This window comes from Accipiter gentilis, chromosome 33, assembly GCF_929443795.1.
Source record: "Accipiter gentilis chromosome 33, bAccGen1.1, whole genome shotgun sequence".
Lineage (NCBI taxonomy): Eukaryota > Metazoa > Chordata > Aves > Accipitriformes > Accipitridae > Astur > Astur gentilis.
Window position 1 is genome coordinate 14138148 of NC_064912.1, and position 17628 is coordinate 14155775.

The 17628-nt window shown below is 47.4% G+C and overlaps 1 protein-coding gene across 1 annotated transcript; it reads left to right on the top strand.

The window, feature by feature from the left end:
• Positions 1-3278: 3278 nt before the first annotated feature.
• On the top strand, positions 3279-17572 carry LOC126034176 (cytochrome P450 2W1-like). The gene is made up of 9 exons (XM_049791600.1): positions 3279-3476; positions 5894-6056; positions 7961-8110; positions 8204-8361; positions 9162-9335; positions 10355-10496; positions 10890-11074; positions 11601-11742; positions 13501-17572. The coding sequence occupies exons 1-9, from the start codon at positions 3279-3281 to the stop codon at positions 13689-13691; spliced, it is 1503 nt and encodes a 500-aa protein (XP_049647557.1). The 3' UTR covers positions 13692-17572.
• Positions 17573-17628: the final 56 nt, after the last annotated feature.

The window sequence follows — 17628 nt, forward strand, 5'->3', positions numbered from 1 at the left end:
GGGGGTCTCTGTGGAAAGCTGGTGACACCCCAGAGACTGCAGCTGTCCTAGAGCAGCTGTTTGATTACTACAATTAATGATTTATTTCATGTAGCAGCCATTAGGAGTAGGAACAACTAGCTGTACCCGCAAGGCTACACCCACTGAGGTGAGTGTGATATGTATGTGAAATCTGAATGGTGGTGCAGGTACAAGAGAGGAGGCTGCTTCATGTGCTGTGAAACAGGCAAGAAACCACATGTGGGCTAGGGAGCAGTGAGTCACTGAAGATGCTTTTGTGTTGGTTTGGAGGCAGGAAAGGCAGGTTAGGATGAAAAGAAAAAAGGGAGAAACAGAAAGTTCCAGAGACTGAGGGGGCAATTACAGTAAATCTAGAACATAAAACTAAAATTGCTGTCATCTAAAGCTGACCTGTGCTGCAAATAGAAAAGAAAGAAAGGAAGAGAATATGAAGGGATGACAAAGTAGAGCAGCCTTTGGCCAAGACACTGACTCTTCACACTAGCTTTAGTTCACGCAAATGAAGGCAGCACTCTAATAGTTGTACTGTACCTTGTACTTGTACGGGTACTGCACTTCTACGTGCATTGTACCATGGGTACAGCTCCAGCTTCTGGTTACATCTCAAGGAGTCTGCTTGACAAGCTATTTAATAAGAAAGCCTTCGCTGCTACACTTGCTTACGTTTATTTTGCTGTTGCTCTATTTGCAGTCTAACTACTGCAAGCCTAACCTCATCTCCTACTTAATAAACAAATATTTTACTCTGTTTCTGTTAATCTATCTGGTATTGCAGGATGAAGTTGATTTTGGGTCAAACTGATAAGGTTGGGCTGTACCACCTCACACTAGAGAGGCGAGCACAGGGATCCCTGGGCGGCACGCAGCCAAGACGTGTTTAGCAATGCAAAGAGCGAGCAGTACTTATAGCTGCAGACAGCTCAAAGGAAATAATTGAATTTCTAACTCCAGAAAATCACAACTGCTGTCTGAGACAGGACATGGCTCTGGAGGGCTCTCTGATGTGGCCTCTTACAGTGATTCCTGCCCTTGCTTAAAAGGAACTCATCACAGTAAAAGCCAGCAGGAGTTATCTGAGGCTGCAGTCCTGGATGCACTGCTGGTCAAGAAGGGGACTGGCAGGGAAGGCAGAGAGATTTGGGGGGATTTAAGTTAATTTAAAGGATGCAGGGCTGGTGCTTTACTGGCTGGCTCTCCCCAGGCTGGCTAACTGGCAGCAGAGTGGCTGCGCTTCGGGGTCGGTAGCTGATGCCTGTGCTCCACGTCCTCACCAGCACCACCTGGTTCACATCCTGTGGCAGGGGATTGCCACGGGGCACGGGGGACCGAGGACAACCCGGCTTCGAGCACCCCGAGGGGCCCGGCTGCCCCAGGAATGCACCCGGAGGGGTGTCAGTGCCTGGCAGGTGTTTTGTGCTCGGCTCTGTGTGCTCGGGCAGGGGAGCACGTAGCAGCGCTGCTCCAGAGCGAAACACGTACCAGACACATTACTGAGACAGGAATTTCTTGTCATCGCAAGAGCTTGACTTACCTTTGTCATTTTAATGCATTGCACTCAGAGCCTGGTTTAAAAAAAACCAATACGCGCCCCCCCCGGCTTTTCAGAGATAATTTAAGTCTCTTTCTGAAAGGCCTTTTTATGATTTCAGCAGCTCCCAGGGCAAGGATGAAATACCGGGAGAGTGGCAGCAACTTTTGCACTGCAGGGTGCTGCCGGTCAAACAAAACCCTGCAGGAACAAACATTTTGCACAGGGCGCAGAGCATGTGCCATTGCAAGTTCTCATCGCGGTGCCCGCGTTCTCCATCCTGTGCCAGCCCTGATCCTCCTTGCCTGTCTTTACAGCCCCTCTGCCGCTTTGCTCACTTGAGCAGGCAGGGTTGAGTCATCCTAGGCACGCTCTGGGGGAAACCGTTGCCTCCAGCCCATTTCTTGGAAACTAATAAAAAAAAATGCCAGAAATGTTGCGACACACTTGCTTCTGCTTCTGGGCAGCTGGTGTGCTGTAACATCTCCACTCCACGCAGGCAGCTCCAGCGTGCAACCAAGCAGCCGTTTGGTCTGGGACCGTGCTAACCATGGCTATGCCCCAGTTCAGATTAGGTTCACTTCCTTCCCTACCTGCTTTGCACTTGCAAGGCTGAGGACCCATATTTGCTGAATAATGGCCTTTATATGAGCTAACCTTTGTATAAATGTACCTTTAGCCTTGCACTTCCTGATCATATAAGACAGCTCTTTCTTCCCTGAACAATCTTATTCCATTGGCTGTTTATTCCCAATATCCTCCTGAAAACCTCCATTCAACCCGGTAGATCTCAATTTTTTCTGTGCAAAATTTAAACCTTTATGAGGGATGCAAGCTCTAGGTCTTTCGTATCTTTGACTTAAAATAATGCCATTTTCCTGTCTTGGTCCCCTTCTGAAGCCTGTCAGGTCAGCTGGCTTCATTAATTTCATTAACTTCTTCCCTCTATCTCTTAGAAGCTGCTCTTGCAAAATGAAGAATCCTCCCAGAAGTTTCAAATCTAATTTTGTCTTTCCATTCCACTCATGAATCCAGTCATGATCACTTGATCCAAGCTAATTTTCCATGGCTAGCTATTACATGTCCTCTACTTCAGACACAAAGTCTGAAATCACATCCCTTCTGGGCAGTTCAGAGCCGACTTTATGAAGAAGTTTATGGTCTACAACCCCTAGGGATACATAGGCTTTACCATTATTAACAACCTTTGATCTCCACTTGACATCAAGAAAGCTTAAGTCTCCCATAACAATACTATTTTTCTCTCTAGTAACACAGAGACCTCAAACCCTACCCAAATCTGAATGTGGAGGTTTCTAATAGGATTCAAAGAAACCTTTTTATTTCCCCGTGTCAGTGGAGTGTTTGGAGGGTCATAGTACTGCTAATAAAGGACCTTGAGGTCTCAGGGGGAGGAGGAGGTTATAGAGGAATGCCAAGCACCTTTTCCCATGTATATGTTCTTGCACACACATGCATGGGTTTGTAATTTGAAACTCTCTTTACTTCTGGACAGGCTTTGCAAACTGCTTAGACCACATTCTCTGAGGTGTTTAAAGAGGGTGGAGTATGCAGTATTTATTTAGGTACTCTACAAACCTTAATAAGAATCGAGTGCTTGTAGCAATCGCAGAGAGCAAACAGAAAGCCAGCTGGCAGAAACTGAACAGTGCCACTGCATTTTTATTGCTTCTAACCCCCCCAAAACAGATTATTACTAAAAAAAAAAATGTCTTTTTTAATTTCATTTATCTCTGATCCTGCATCAATTTGTCTACTGTGTGCAGCAGTATTATTAGCTGTACTCTATTTTTCAACTGGCTATAAAAATTCAGCTTTTAAATTTCCTCCTGGTCCAACTCCTCTTCCGATCATTGGTAACCTGCACTTGGTGGATCTTAGAAGGCAAGATAAATCACTAATGAAGGTAGGACAAAAACTCCCAAACCCAGACCCTCATATATTTTAAAGCTGCCTGAGATGTATCAATGAAAGCTTTTTGTCTTTTTTTAACTCGAACTAAATTGTAAAGGTGTGAAAATTGCTTTGTAATATTTTTGTGGGCTTCTCCTAGCCAATGTCTGTGTTGATGCGATGTCATTTATGAGCGATGAACCATTAAAAAAAGACCTCTGGGTAATATGGGATTTCTTCATGTAATTGTGATGAGGTACATGAAGTATATAATGCTTGTGGGATTTGAAATATTAATTTGACAGCTCGGACACCCAGAAATCTTTTAAAGCATTAGGACATAACTAACATGAAGTGAAATTGCTTCCCTCTCCTCCGCCCTGGAGAACTGGCAAGGGGAATTCTACAATGCAGTGACCCCAAAACTGCTTCGGAGAAGGCCAGATCCAGATGCCCCACTGCAAAATCCAGTTCCCTCTTGATGAATTGGATATGCATTAAAATCTCGACGGCAGTGCAAGCGAGGGATGGACAAGTTGCGCTAAGGAACCAGAATGAATAGCCCGTAAGCTCTTCTAGTAACCTGTAATTAAGACAACTTACCCCACTGACGGTGGTAAACCGTTCTTCGGCGCAAGACGAGGCTGGCACAGCCCGGGGTGTTTATGTCAGGCTGCCGAGCGCTCCCCCCTTGCTTTAGCAGACTGCACCCTCGGGGATCGACGTGCACCGGGGTCAGGGAGAGAGTGAGCAAACAAACGCCGGCGGTTCATGAGCAGCAGGCGTCGGCACGGCTCCCGTAACGCCGGTGCTCAGCAAACACCGGCGGGTCTCGGGGAGCAGCCGAGCGGTGGGTTAGCCCTGCCGTGGGGTGAGGCTCTCAGCACCTGGTGCTGTTACGGGCGATGTCAGGGCTGGGGTCAGTTTACCCAGCGGGGCTGGGCAGGCGATGCTGCAGCCTCCGAACGGCAGTTTTGGAATTACCTCCGCATGCTTTCATCACCTGCTAGGCTATATTTGGTATTGCCTGTGTTTGCCTTTACTTTTGGATTACTCCAGAGGCGTTATCCCTCCATCCCACCCCACAGAGAGCAAAAAAATGGGGATTGCATTGAGCAGCAGGCACCAGTGTCTTGTTGGCTGGGCACCCTGATGGGTGCTGCCCTCTCCCCTGCGAAAGCTGACGGTGGACTCGGCGCGAGCTGAGGGTGCCTGCGCACACCCTCCGTTCGCTTAGGCAGCAGATTGGGACTGTGGCTTCCCATCGCCTTGCTCGTGCCCAGCCCAAACTCTTCTCGGCTGTCCCCAAGTATGGTTTTCAAGCCGCCGGGGAGCAAGGCGCAGCCGCAGCGGTGGAGGTCGGCAGCAGCAGTCAGCTTCCCACGGTCCCCAACGCAGTGCCGAGGAGATCCGCAGGCAGGGGCTGGGGGACACACGACAGTCTCACCCTTGTAAAACACAGGCATGTAGCAGCAGGGACACACACGACGGTCCTTACGGAGCGTGGATTCCTCCGTCACCCTGCCCCGTTTTGCCACAGACAGCGGCTCTGGGAGCACACGTAGGATGTGCCAGCGGGACTGTATGCTCCTGGAGGGATTTTCATCCCCCTGGGGCACTGTGTTGCCTTTGAAAACTGCCCAGCAAGGCAGAGCTTTGGCGGGGAGCTGCGGAGAACTTGTCCTGGGGTGTATGGCAGTGAAAGAGCCTCTCTGTGTTATGGCAAAGATACACCCAGAGCCTTCTTCAGTGCAAAACGAGCATCATTTTGTGTACAAGCGTGGGGACAGCCAGCAGTTCGGGCAGCGTCCTCCTCCTGCTGTCGGTTTCCTTGCTGTTCCCAGCTAAGCTATAGGTACCAACGCCAGGTCCGAGCAGAAAGGCATGGATTTGCAATTTGTGGTCATCCAGGGCAAACTAAACACCTGGCATGGGGCAAGCAGCTCCTCTGGTCTAGTGGCAGAGATGCAGGAGTGCTTTGGTACGAGAGGAGCATCGTACCAAAGCTTTCCTGTGCAACAGCATCATCATTTACACTGAAATGTCTTCTCTGTTTTCGTCTTTCTCTGGTTTGCCAATTTGTGTTGCCATTTGAGGTCCAGTCTTTAACTCTAGGTGGTTGGTTTTTTTTATATTTCGCTTCCTTTCTCCTTAACAGCAAAACCAGATTAGTAATGCATTGATGGGGGTGGGGGTTCTTTCATGGCAAGAAGCCTAAAATTCATATGGATGCCAGCCAGGCATCCATACAAAATGCCTTGTGTTTGACAGTGATGAGCTCCGGTTTACAGGTGCTGTTCTGCAGGTAGCGGCTCTGCAGCCGTTCCCAGCAGGATGCCAGGACGTAATATGTCCTTTTAGAAAGCAACGGGCGTTTACCCTGTGCACGCTCCTTCCCTTCCTGACCATCACAGCTCACCTCTTTTTCAGCTTGCGGAAAAATACGGCCCCATCTTCACCCTCCACTTTGGGTTCCAGAAAGTTGTGGTCCTGACCGGGTACGAAGTTGTGCGGGAGGCGCTTGTGAACTACACAGAGGAGTTTGTAGACAGACCATCCATCCCAATATTTGACCAAATTCAGAACGGAAACGGTACTAGAGAAATGAGCGGGGGTGGGTGGGAGGGACGACACCGTCGCTTAGTGCCAGCCTAACTGTGCATCCCTGGAGCCCGGCTTTTAAACATCCCCCTTGGACCCTTCTGAAGCCAAGCTGACAGAAAACGTTTGGCTTTCCTCGCTTGCATGCAATGCCCTTCTGGCTTTTCGTCGTTTTTGCTAATACACTTGCGGCTGATCCATATCCTAAACGTTTGAGGGTGAGGAGTGGGATTTTTAAAGGCACTGTGGTAATTCTGGGGTTAATTTCCATAAGATGTCAATGAAAGCGGCTCACCGCCACCACCACATTTGGAGACCTTCCCCACGGTTTCAGGGGACTTTGGACTAACTGGTTTGGCTGTTTGGAGCTGTAGGGTTTTTCCCTTTCTCCCACTGCCAGGTGCCACAATTTTGGACATCATCAGTGCCCTGCGCCTTGCTTCCCCACAAAGGCTCTTGGGTGGACCGATGTGAAACAGGTTGAGGCAGAAGCAATAGGCTGAGGCTGGCAGTTCACCTCCAAAAACAATCCCATGGTTTTTCCAAGGCAACTCTGTATCCCTGAGTGTTTCAGAGGACTTTTTGCCTTAGTTTTCCGTCCTCTGCTTCAGCTGGAGCTTTAGCTTTGAGCATCCAAAAGGCAGCTTTATATGCTGGTCATGGCTGAAGTTGGGATTACAATTAGAAATTAAATTACCCGGCCATAATATCAATAGATTAATTTATCGCTACATAAGGAAAAGGAATCGATGGGGAGAAAAGCATTTTTCAGAGCTAATTTACATATAAAATATCCCTGTGGGAGACTGTCAGTATTGCGCTAGAAGTCCTTTCACACTTACCTTCTCAGCCCAAGACTGAGCCACTTAGAGGTGACCCAAAGCTGTAAATTCCCAGGGACTGTTAAGTAACAATGGTCACAAATTTTCCCATGAAACATTTTTTCTTCAGAAAACACCAATTTGTTGACTCTGAAGCTGTTCGCAGAAAAGGAATGATCCAGATAAAATTGCATGAATTAAAGAAAAATTAAAAATTAAGTTTAGAAATCTGTTTTGACATTTTTAGAGCAAGAAGTTTTGCTTTCCAAATTAAAACTACACTGCTTTAAAATAGTGCTTATTCTAGAAAAAGCAAACACGTTTTTAAAACCTTGCAGCCAAGATGGAGATGTGAAGTGCTGGAGTCCAGGCTTTCAATTGACACAATCAGAGATAATCTTTGGGTTATTGGCACAATTTTTTCCTTCGCTATTTCCAACACTCTGATGGCATGAAATACCCATCCCTTCTTGGTGGTGTTAGTGATCATCAAGGCATGAGCTCAGCAACCTCCACAAAATGATAGTATTTTTGCCACTGCTGAAAATACAGTGTTGCTGTGAATCTCAATAAAACAGTTCAGCACTGACCAGGGTTGAGGAGACTGAATTATCCCATCCCACATAGACAAAATAACTTTATGACTGGAATAGGACAAAAGGAGAAGCTTCAAAGATACAAGGTTGTTGCTTGAGGCCTTAGACTTGCAACGAAACAGGGTCAGAAATGTTGCATGATTGACTTAGACCAACATCTCTACCCAGCCCTACAGCCAACCCGTACTGGTCTGAAAGCCATACTTGCTTATCTTGCGCTCAGGAGAGGGCTGGGGCGAACTGGGTTGGGTGGGAGCTTGTTTTTCCTAAACTACAGGCTCAGTGAGACTGGGAGAATGGAACTGAGAGGATATGGATGGGGCACACAGAAGTGGGAGACCTGTAGTCCCTAAATCCATGGGAAACTGGGCAGCAGAAACACTTGTGGATATCCCTCCTCATCCAGTCCCCTATTTTGTTTCGTGCGGTGGGGGTCCTCTGTGCATGAGCCCAGCGGCGACGTCTCACGGCCTCCCCAGGTTTGTTCTTCTCTATTGGGGAGCTGTGGAGAACAACTCGGAGATTCACCGTGTCCAGCATGCGCAACCTCGGCATGGGGAAAAAAATGATAGAAGGGAGAATTTTTGAGGAGCTTCACTTCCTTATCGAGATGATCAAATCCTTCAAAGGTGAGCTGGAGACCACCACGGCGCTTTACAGCCTCATATGCGTCACTGCTGCTGCAATGTCGCACTAACATTTCCATCCTCCTCCCATTGCAGGGGAACCTTTTAGCCTAACGTCCTTCAACTGTGCTCCAATCAACATCACCTTCGTCATGCTCTTTGGGGACAGGTTTGACTATAAGGACCCAACATTTCTCACTCTCTTAAGACTCATAGATGAAGTTATGATTCTTCTGGGATCTCCATATTTGAGCGTATGTAACCTGTCCCACGGATTAACTTTTTTTTTTTTTGACACCGGCACATTACATTTGTGAGCCACACAAACCATAGGACTTAGTTCAGCAGTTTTCAAATGTTCAGAACCAGCCATTACACCTAAAATGTGACAGTTCTCCACGTACCACCTTGGTTATCACAAATGTGCTGCCAGATTCCCCTTTGCTACTCTCCATTTGAACCCTCTTGCACATCTGTGTGGAGCTAAAATGAGAACTGACCTATGGTTATTTTAGCTCCACAGATATTTTTTTGGCTTCTTCAACATAATTACACCATCTAGGCTTTCTTTGCCTTTGCTGCATTTTCTGAAAAGACACATTTAGTGTTGATGTCTAGGTGAGTGAGATTTCACACACTGCATTAAAAATGCTTCCTTGGAGATTGCCAAGAAAACTTTGCTTATCTTCAAACTATTGTACCCAGTCCTTCATAACTGATGTTGGAAAAAACTAACTAGTCTCATACTGATCTAAACTGGGTGGTGGCCTGGCACACTGGAGCCCCAGCTGTTGTGAGGCTGGCCAGGCTGTTACTGGTAGAGGATCTGTTCCCACAGAACAGCATAAATGCTTAAAATCAGGTAGCACCAAATAAAGGCTCAAAGGTTGCAAAGCCCTCCGTTATGAAAATCTGCCCGGGAAGTCCCTGGAATGCTAAGATACTACTACTACAAGACAAAACACAACTGATCTGTCATGCCTTCAGAAGAAGCTGTTTCAGCATGCTGATATTCCTGCAGACTTAATGCTTCTCTTTTTTAATTCCTCATTAGTATTTCAACTTCTACCCATTCCTTGGATTTCTTTTCAAAACCCACAAGATTATGCTTGGGAAAATAGAAGATGTGCGCGTCATTTTAAGGCAATACATGAAGGCAAGCAGGGAGGATATCAATGAGAACAGCGTGAGGAGCTACATTGATGCACTGATATTCAAGCAACAAGAGGTATTTGACTGCTTAGTTCTGTTGACTGTTTGCAATGTCTCCTTTGGATTTTCTAGCTAGAACAGTTGCTGAGTCTTGATTTCAGCCATTGCATGTAAACCTATTTGAAATCCATGCTGTTATTCTGGTGGTATTGAAATCAGATGCCAGTCTCTTACAGTTGGTGTTATTTACTGCACGGATTTTTCTATCAAAGTTAAGATATGAAAGCCACTGTCTCAGTCCATTCCTGAAACAGCAGCACTAATAATGTGAGATCAACTCCTTGTTCCTAGTAGAAAATGCATGAATTCACATGAAAGCTGACTCTGCCTTTCTTTTTATGACACCAAATCAATTAATCATCTACACTGTTGCTCCAAGATGAATGATACACTTAAAGTACTTGAATGATAAATCATCAGTACAAGTCCTAGCCCTGCCCTGCATCTTGCTTTAGTAGAGACTCAGCAGTTTCACACATCAGTTGATTTTGTTCAACACGAAATATTTGGGCTCTGAGTTTTTTGTTCTTTCCAACTGGATCTGGGCCAACCTTAGGCACTAAGTATTCTACCCAGCTATGTGGAGGAAGGATCAGTGCAGTCCTAAAGGCCAGCAGAAATGGCCTGAAAGGTCATTTTGAACATTGCTGAGGATTCAAACCTGCCCTTGGGCAGGAGGATTTCCTCGCAGCTAGGCTTAGCTGAATCTTCTGTATAGGGGAGAGAACAGGCTCTTTCCAAACCTGTGAGGCGGAGTCTGTGAACAGCACCTGGCCCTGGGCTTCAGCCTGCTTCTGGGTGGAGGTCGATGCCGAACCAAAACTCCTCTCCAAACCTTCCATCTTTGGTGCTCCCATCTTTGGCGCTCCCATCTTTGGCGAATGCTGTGCATTCAAGATCAGGTCTATTTTATCACCCTGTTCACAAACACAAGTTCATAGTCAACAGTGTTGTAGGCTATGCAGTATTTCCCTAGCTTGCTGAATACGAAGACTGATGGTTTTAAGACCTTTCTTACCACTTGTGTTTTTCAAGGAGAAAAACAAGAAAGACAGCCTCTTCCATGATGACAACTTAATAGCATCCATACTTGACCTGGTCATGGCAGGAACTGAGACTATAGCCACAACGCTCCAGTGGGCCATCCTGCTGATGATGAAATACCCAGAGATTCAAAGTGAGCTTCTTGTACCTACTCCCGGTCTGTGGCATGGCTGATATGGGGAGGGGAGAGGCCTGGCCTCAGATCCACAGAAGCTCTTTTGCCATAAGAGCTGAATCCCATCTCTTTGTTGTTATGAACTCCTGATGTAATTAGATGCTGATCAAAGTCACAACAAAATAGTCCCTTTGCCTTGCTAGGAGAGAGGATGAGTGGAGATCAAGGTGTGATGTCGGGGAAACAACACATCCATGTGCCTGAACTAGAAATAGAGTGGGGAAACCCAGGCTGTTGTTTTAAGAATCCTCTCCCCCCAGGCCCTGGAAAAATATGTTTTTCCCAAAACCGAATCTGAGGAGGGAGTTGGCTTCCTTGCTGGGGCACATCCCCTTTGTTTCTTCCTTCCAGAAAAGGTGCAGGAGGAGATTGGGAGAACCATCCAAGCTGGAAACGGGGCCACGTATGAAGATAGGAAGAACATGCCGTTTACAAATGCGGTGCTACATGAAGTGCAGAGGTTTATCACCCTCCTGCCCCACGTTCCCCGCTGCACTGCTGTTGACACCCACTTCAGGGGCTACTTCCTTCCCAAGGTAGGTAACTGCTCCATCTCAGGAACATACCGCCCTCCTCATTTTTGCTAGTGCCATTAAAGACTAGTTTCTTTAAAGGGAATTATAGGACTGAAGCCCAAAGCAAGCATCCAAAATCACCCCAGAAGAGTTTCTTCCTCTCCAGTGACTATGCTGAGTCCAGAGAGACTGGTATTGTAGGACTCAATTCAGTACTTCTCACGCCAAGGCGTTCCTCACTCCACGAGTGACTCTGGTTTACCTCCTTCATGCCTTCTGCACAGTGAAGTATCTGCCAGGGAATTTACAGGATCTGACCCTCTGCTTGAGGTTTTCACAGCACCTCATGGGGTTTGGCTTCAATCCTTGGCACTGCTGGGAAAATCTCACTGCCTTCTCTCTCTACTGGCTGATGGGATAAAACCCTCAGGGTCTCCACCTACCCCAGGTGGAGCAAATCTCCTGGGACACTGAAGTCTGTGTCACAAAGTGAACTAAAACCAGAGCACTTTTGCTTCTTTTATGCCTTCATGTACTTTTCTTCCAGGGTATAATTGTAATCCCATCACTCACCTCAGTGCTGCTGGATAAGACACAATGGGAGACACCACATCAGTTCAACCCCAACCATTTCCTTGATGCCGAAGGGAATTTTGTAAAGAGAGAGGCTTTCCTGCCCTTCTCCACAGGTAACTAAAGGGCTGGTCTGCACAGACATGAGGGTATGGCAGGACCATTTTGTTACAATATACACGAATAGGGTCTTCATGGCCAATTACTGCCTTTAACTCGGTCAATAAGCAATGGAGACAATTATTCTGCATCCAGGCAAATGGCTCTCAGAGCACACCTCTCCCATGTTGGTTCCCAAAGGTTCAACAAGAGACAAGACAGAGAGATATATTGCATCCAAAAGAAGGTGGAAAAATGCCTGAAAGCTGTCAGGAGTAGGTGGATAATCAGACAGGACTGGTGGGGCTGCCAGCACAGCTATGCATGGGGTTTCAGGAGCTCTCCTGGAAGTGAGGGTACAATCCAGGGACCCTCAAGTCCTGTCTTGAGGCAAGGCTCACGTGTGAGTGGGTCTGATGGACGAGGCCTCATCCACTGCCCACCAGAGCCAAGGAAGAGAGTCCCAATAAGCCTTGCACTTTGGCTGGGTACTACAGCCAGCAGAGACCCAATATAGGACAGAGTACACCAAACCGTATTGCTCTCACTGTGAAATCTTAAATCCAAGGCCCAGGATTGTTCCCAGAAATCATCTTGGACTGTGATTCTTCCAGGGGCACGTTTGAGAGCTGACAAGGATTTCCAGCACGACCTGTTCTTTTAGAGGAAGAAGCACAGCCCTGGGGTTCGGGGAGGTGATAGGACACTTGGCATCCTGACACTACCTCCAAATGTCATTTTGGTCAAGTCACAAAGTTCTTTTATTTTTTTAATCCCAACTTCACCTGCAAAATACAATTAACGTTCTCTCCCTGGAGGCTTATAAACCCAACCCCCTCTGGGACTTAAACTGAGCTAATGGTAGGAACAGTTGTTAGATATCAGAAACTCTCCCCTGAGCCATCCTAAAAGAAGAAATATCACTTCCACAGTGCCTTCCCGACAGCCATAAATGTTTCCAAAGGTTGCTTATTTCCAGAAATGCTTGCCCCCAGCCCATGCCCTCCATGGCTGCAGCAGCGTGCATTACAAGAGGGCACAGCTGGATGGAGTAGTCTTGCTGAGATTTTAACAAATCCCAACACTGCAGGAGCCCGTAAATACTATAAAGGGAGATTTCCTGCAGAATCCTACAAATCCTACCATGTAACCTTACGCCTTCCAGCTGTTCCTCTGAAAGGAAGGCTTGAAGGGATTCCAGAACATGCTCCAACCACAGACCCTCAGCAGTGGCTTTGGTCGTTAAGAAGCCAGTTCTCACTGTCACCGAGTGCTTCAACTGTACAGAGACCACCATGCAAGGGCTGGGAATCTAGCACAAAGAGGGGGTAGGAAAGAAGAAACACAGTCTTTTCTAAAAGTGGGGTGTTAGGAAAAAATCCACAGGAAAAGTGAGTTTCAAACCATTCCACCTTGGGAGGAGGTGGCATTTTTCTATCAGGCTGCTTTTCAAAGAGAAAGGGTTAAAGATGCTGAGAGGGTTGGAAGAGCTAAGGAGAGGAGAGAGTACCTCATAAATGCATAATAACCCTGTAACATGGCTGTGACTTGCTGCTGCAGGTATCTGTGTGACAAGAGAGACCAGGCAGGCACACCGTGCCAGTGGGACTGGGACAGCTTCTTTTAGCAACACAGGCTCCTCTACTCCAAAATGCTCTGGTGCCTTTCAAGGTTTCACTCCTGCTTCCATCACAGCATCTCAGATGCTAACACGTCCATGGCAAACATTCTAGTTTGGTCTTTCCATCAAGTAAACACACTGCTTTCATCTGCAGGGCGAAGGAACTGCATTGGAGAAAGCCTGGCCAAGATGGAGCTGTTTGTCTTCTTTGTGGGGTTGCTTCAGACATTTACTTTTCAACCCCAGCCAGGAGTTTCAGAGTCTGACTTGGACCTTACCGTCCCCCAAACGACTTTCACGTTAAGGCCTCAGCCTCAGGCAACCTGTGCTGTCCTGCGTGAATAACCACAGCCCTGCTGAAGAGCAACCCAACAAGTGGGGAACCTGCTTAGACCCAACTTAGCTATGCTAGGACTCGCCATTCCCCCATCCTGGCACATCACCCTCTTTCACATCCCCTTTCCACTGTCTCCATCCACTCCCACTCCACTGCTCTCCACCGCTACATCTGCCCCATAGGTTGCTGACCCCCTCTTCGCTCCCGCGCTGTGAGGAGGTGCATATGATCAATTAGAAACCATGATGGTGGTTGACAAACACACGTTTCTTCTCAAAACAGACTGTGCATGGAGCTGATGGAAGGACCACGGAGATGGTCTGGTGAAGGGAAAGTAGCCCATGAGTAGTAGGTATGTCACCCAGGCTCCCACGGCAAAGCAGTGAGGTTCGTAACATCACAGAAATGTGCCCAAATCCTGAGGAAAGACACGCTGCTGTTTGCTGGAAGCCACAGAAATACACTGTGGGTCACACACTTGAACCATCCACAGGTACCTCCTGAACTTTTCCAAGCTCACTAAAAATCCATAGCTTCTAGCAAAATCCTACCAGGCTAGGCAGCCAAGTCAAACACTGAGAATGAAAAAAACAGATCGATTCATGTGATTTGAGGACAAAGTTATTTCCGCCTTGGAACAGTGTCCTGAAAGATGCCTCAGAATCTGCAAACCTATTTAGATAAGCAAGTGCTGCTACCACCAAGTTCAACACTGCTTCACAGTCTGAACGAAAACAAAATCTACATTTTTAAGTTTGCAGTCTAAATCATAAGGCCACGTGAGATTTGTACCAGCAACCAGTCATAAAAGGCTAACCATAAAGAAAAATAAACTAGACCTATTTCTAGTCTCATGCATCTCTTTCCTGATGTTGTTAAATAGGAGCAAACACTGTTTGTCTCTTCAGACCTCCTGGTTAATTTTAAGAGCCAACATCAACAGTCAATCTGGTATTTGGGATGGTCTGGCCATTGGAACCAGCCATGCAATTTCCCTGCAAATGACGTCTAATTTCACAGTGCTTGCCTTGCACACACGTACACAAGGAGAATTGGGATCAGGGATTAGACAAGACCCAGTTTTGGTTGTTTTCCTTTCCGCTGAAGCTTTGTCTGGCTTTTGTCCCTGTCTGTAGCACTCTTACCTGCCATCATATTCCACAATCTTATTCCAGTTGATGTATAGCTCAGGCGATTTTTCATCCGTTTATCTGCCTGTGAATTGCCACTTCTCCTTATGCATTTTCTTATCATGTACTTTATTGTACCATTTGTTTCCCTCTTCATGGGAGCCCAATAAAGTTTTAATCCCATGCCTTCATTGTATTTCATATGCCTGCCACCCAACTTTGCATTACACAGAAATGCAAATGCGACAAAAGGTTGATCCTGAGACCAGGGTGCCAATGAGTATTATAATGTTACTTGTATCTTACAGGTGAGAGGTTCTGCATAGCCTCATCCTAGTAAAGAACAGCTCAACAGGAGACCCTCCATATCTGCAGAGTAGTTTCTCCAGGGCAAAGAGCTTTCCTAGCTATGTGCCTAGCTATGGGGATAGTCCTGGGGATAGCCTTGGTTTTCACTTTTATGTCTTCAACTCCTGCTTGCAGAGGCTGAATGAAAAGTTGTCACCACAGCTTCACTGATGCTGGTGCCTCTGCTTGGTGGCTGGGACCCTGAGTCTCTCCCCTCTTGCCCTCCCAAAGTGTCACCTGCTGGCAATGTCGCTCTTGAGGAGCGGTGGCAGCAGGATGGGGTCTTCTTCAGGGAAGGCAGGGAGAGACAGGTAAAGCAACTGAGGAGCAAGCCACGTATCAACTCAGTGAAGGAAATCTTGGCTTTCCTGAAATAAAAAAAGACTTGCCTTTGGCTTCAGAGAGGCTAGGACTTTTCCTGCTCTAGGCCCCTCCAAAAGTAATATGAAATCAAAAGACAGGTATGGCAACAATCTGGTGCTCCGGGGACAAAACTGGGCTGGGTTCAAATCTGCACGAATTTACTGGTGGAACCTCAGACCTGACCCCTTGCCATGGGCTCTCGGGTTCTTGGCTCTGCAGGAGAGAGATGGATCCCTTCCTCTACGGCATAGCAGCCTTCAGATCCTGCTCTTTTTGGACATCACCTCCTGCGTTGGCACTCCCCAGCAGGCAGAACAGAGCCTGCAGCGGTGCTGGCCACGTACAGAGATTCAGCAGACCGCACAATACCCGTGCCTCAACAAAAGCCATGAGCTGCCAGGTGCAAACATCCAAAGAAAACAGGTTTCTTTGATTCCTTTGAAGAGTGCATCCTCCTTGTGCCTGCGTTAGCAGATGGATGGAAGTGATGACTCCCCAGCACGCTGAATTAGACAGCTGAATATATCTCCGCAAAAGAAATTGCCTGCCTCCCATTTATTTGTTCAGCCAAACGATGGCAGAACATTGATTATGACTCAGCTACATATTTATCTAGCAGAAAACATTAGCTCTCAGGGGTGGAAACACCATTTCCACATTCCTCAGTGGCCCCAAGGGTCTTCCCTCTAGCTGCAAAACACATTTATGCCTTGCGATGCACTGACCCAAATTGAAGGCAAACACCTTGGGGCAGGACAAGGTGGCTTAATTTTTAAAGTACAAATCCGACTCATGCCACATGCAGCTGGGGAGCACGTCCCACAGCCCAGCCTGCCAGCCCTAGGCTGGATGATGCTGGGACCAGGGGCTCCTGCTCTCACAGGGGCAACGAGCAGGTGTAAGGATTGCAGCAACCGTACAGATAATGTAAAACGAGGGCTGCCTTGGACCTGCAGCCCCCCTGCGCGCTGGCCAGAGCAAAAAGCGCTGTGCAGAATATAATTTCTATTTTCTTTTTGCCACGAGATGGCACCACGATCCCTCTGAGTCACAGAGAGCCCAGCCCTGCAGTCCTTTCTGGGGTAAAGCACCCTGCCAGCCACAAATTCCCACTAAGGAGGGCAGAGCTAAGCCTTGAGGTTTTATGGACCTCCAGTCCAACTGCATTCATCTGCGAGCAAGGCTGGGAGCACAGACATACGCACTATTTCTTTACCATGGACCTAGAAGAATCAGGTAGTATGCAGGGAACAGGAGGAATCTTCTCCTCCCCATCCTACAGCAGCCTGGGATCCCTCCCAGGGCTTAACTGGCTCAAACGCTGTGGAGCAATGGCTCAACCCACCTCCCACTGCAGTCCTATCAGCATTTCAGACCAAGGAAGAAGCCAGCGGCTGGAAAAGCGGCGTGTTGCCTTCACTGATGAGGGAATGCGATGAGGCTCCATCTCTAGTCATCTCAGAGGAGGAGAAGAAGAGATGGGAATGCTGGGAAAAGATAGGGTCCTGACAAATCTCACAGAAAGCTGGGAGAAGTAAGGAAAGGGGACATGGACAGGTTTTCTGTTACTTTGCCTGGATCTGCCTGGCTTCTGTGCTGCGTAAGGAAAGAGCGTTTTAGAAGTATCTTTGCAATGTTTGCACTCTTGCTTGTTCACACATGGTGCTCTGAAAAGAAGTTGTGCTTATGTATCCGAGCTACCTTTGTAAAAATGTAGGGGAGGGAGGGGAGTGTCTTCACTTCTCTGGGGAGAGCTGTTAAGTCCCACATCAGTGCAGGCGTAGCAGAGCCTGTACCCAGAAAGGGCCAAAGACTCCCAAGGAACCATGCTAAGGTTCCTTGAACCTTGCTCAGAGCAAGGGGAACCTAAAAAGTCCAGCGTTTGGCATCTGGGATTCAAAACCAGAAGTCTGGAAAGTGTTGGAAGAGCATCCATCAGACATAGAAAGAGCAAGTATCTGGGAATAATTTATCCCATGTGCGGTAGGGAATGGGAAAAGAGCAGGGGTTAGATGACGACCAACACTTGTATCTAATATTGCTCTGCAGACGAAGAAACGATCCACTCTTGAGAAGCGTCCTCTCCCAGAAGCTCAGAACTAGA

Bases quoted from the DNA above. Each gene is read 5' to 3' on its own strand.
- LOC126034176 (XM_049791600.1), top strand. From the start codon at position 3,279: ATGTCTTTTTTAATTTCATTTATCTCTGATCCTGCATCAATTTGTCTA. The intron at 10,497-10,889 runs GTGAGCTTCTTG...TCTTCCTTCCAG, and splicing joins GAAATACCCAGAGATTCAAA to AAAAGGTGCAGGAGGAGATT. The intron at 11,743-13,500 runs GTAACTAAAGGG...TTTCATCTGCAG, and splicing joins TTTCCTGCCCTTCTCCACAG to GGCGAAGGAACTGCATTGGA.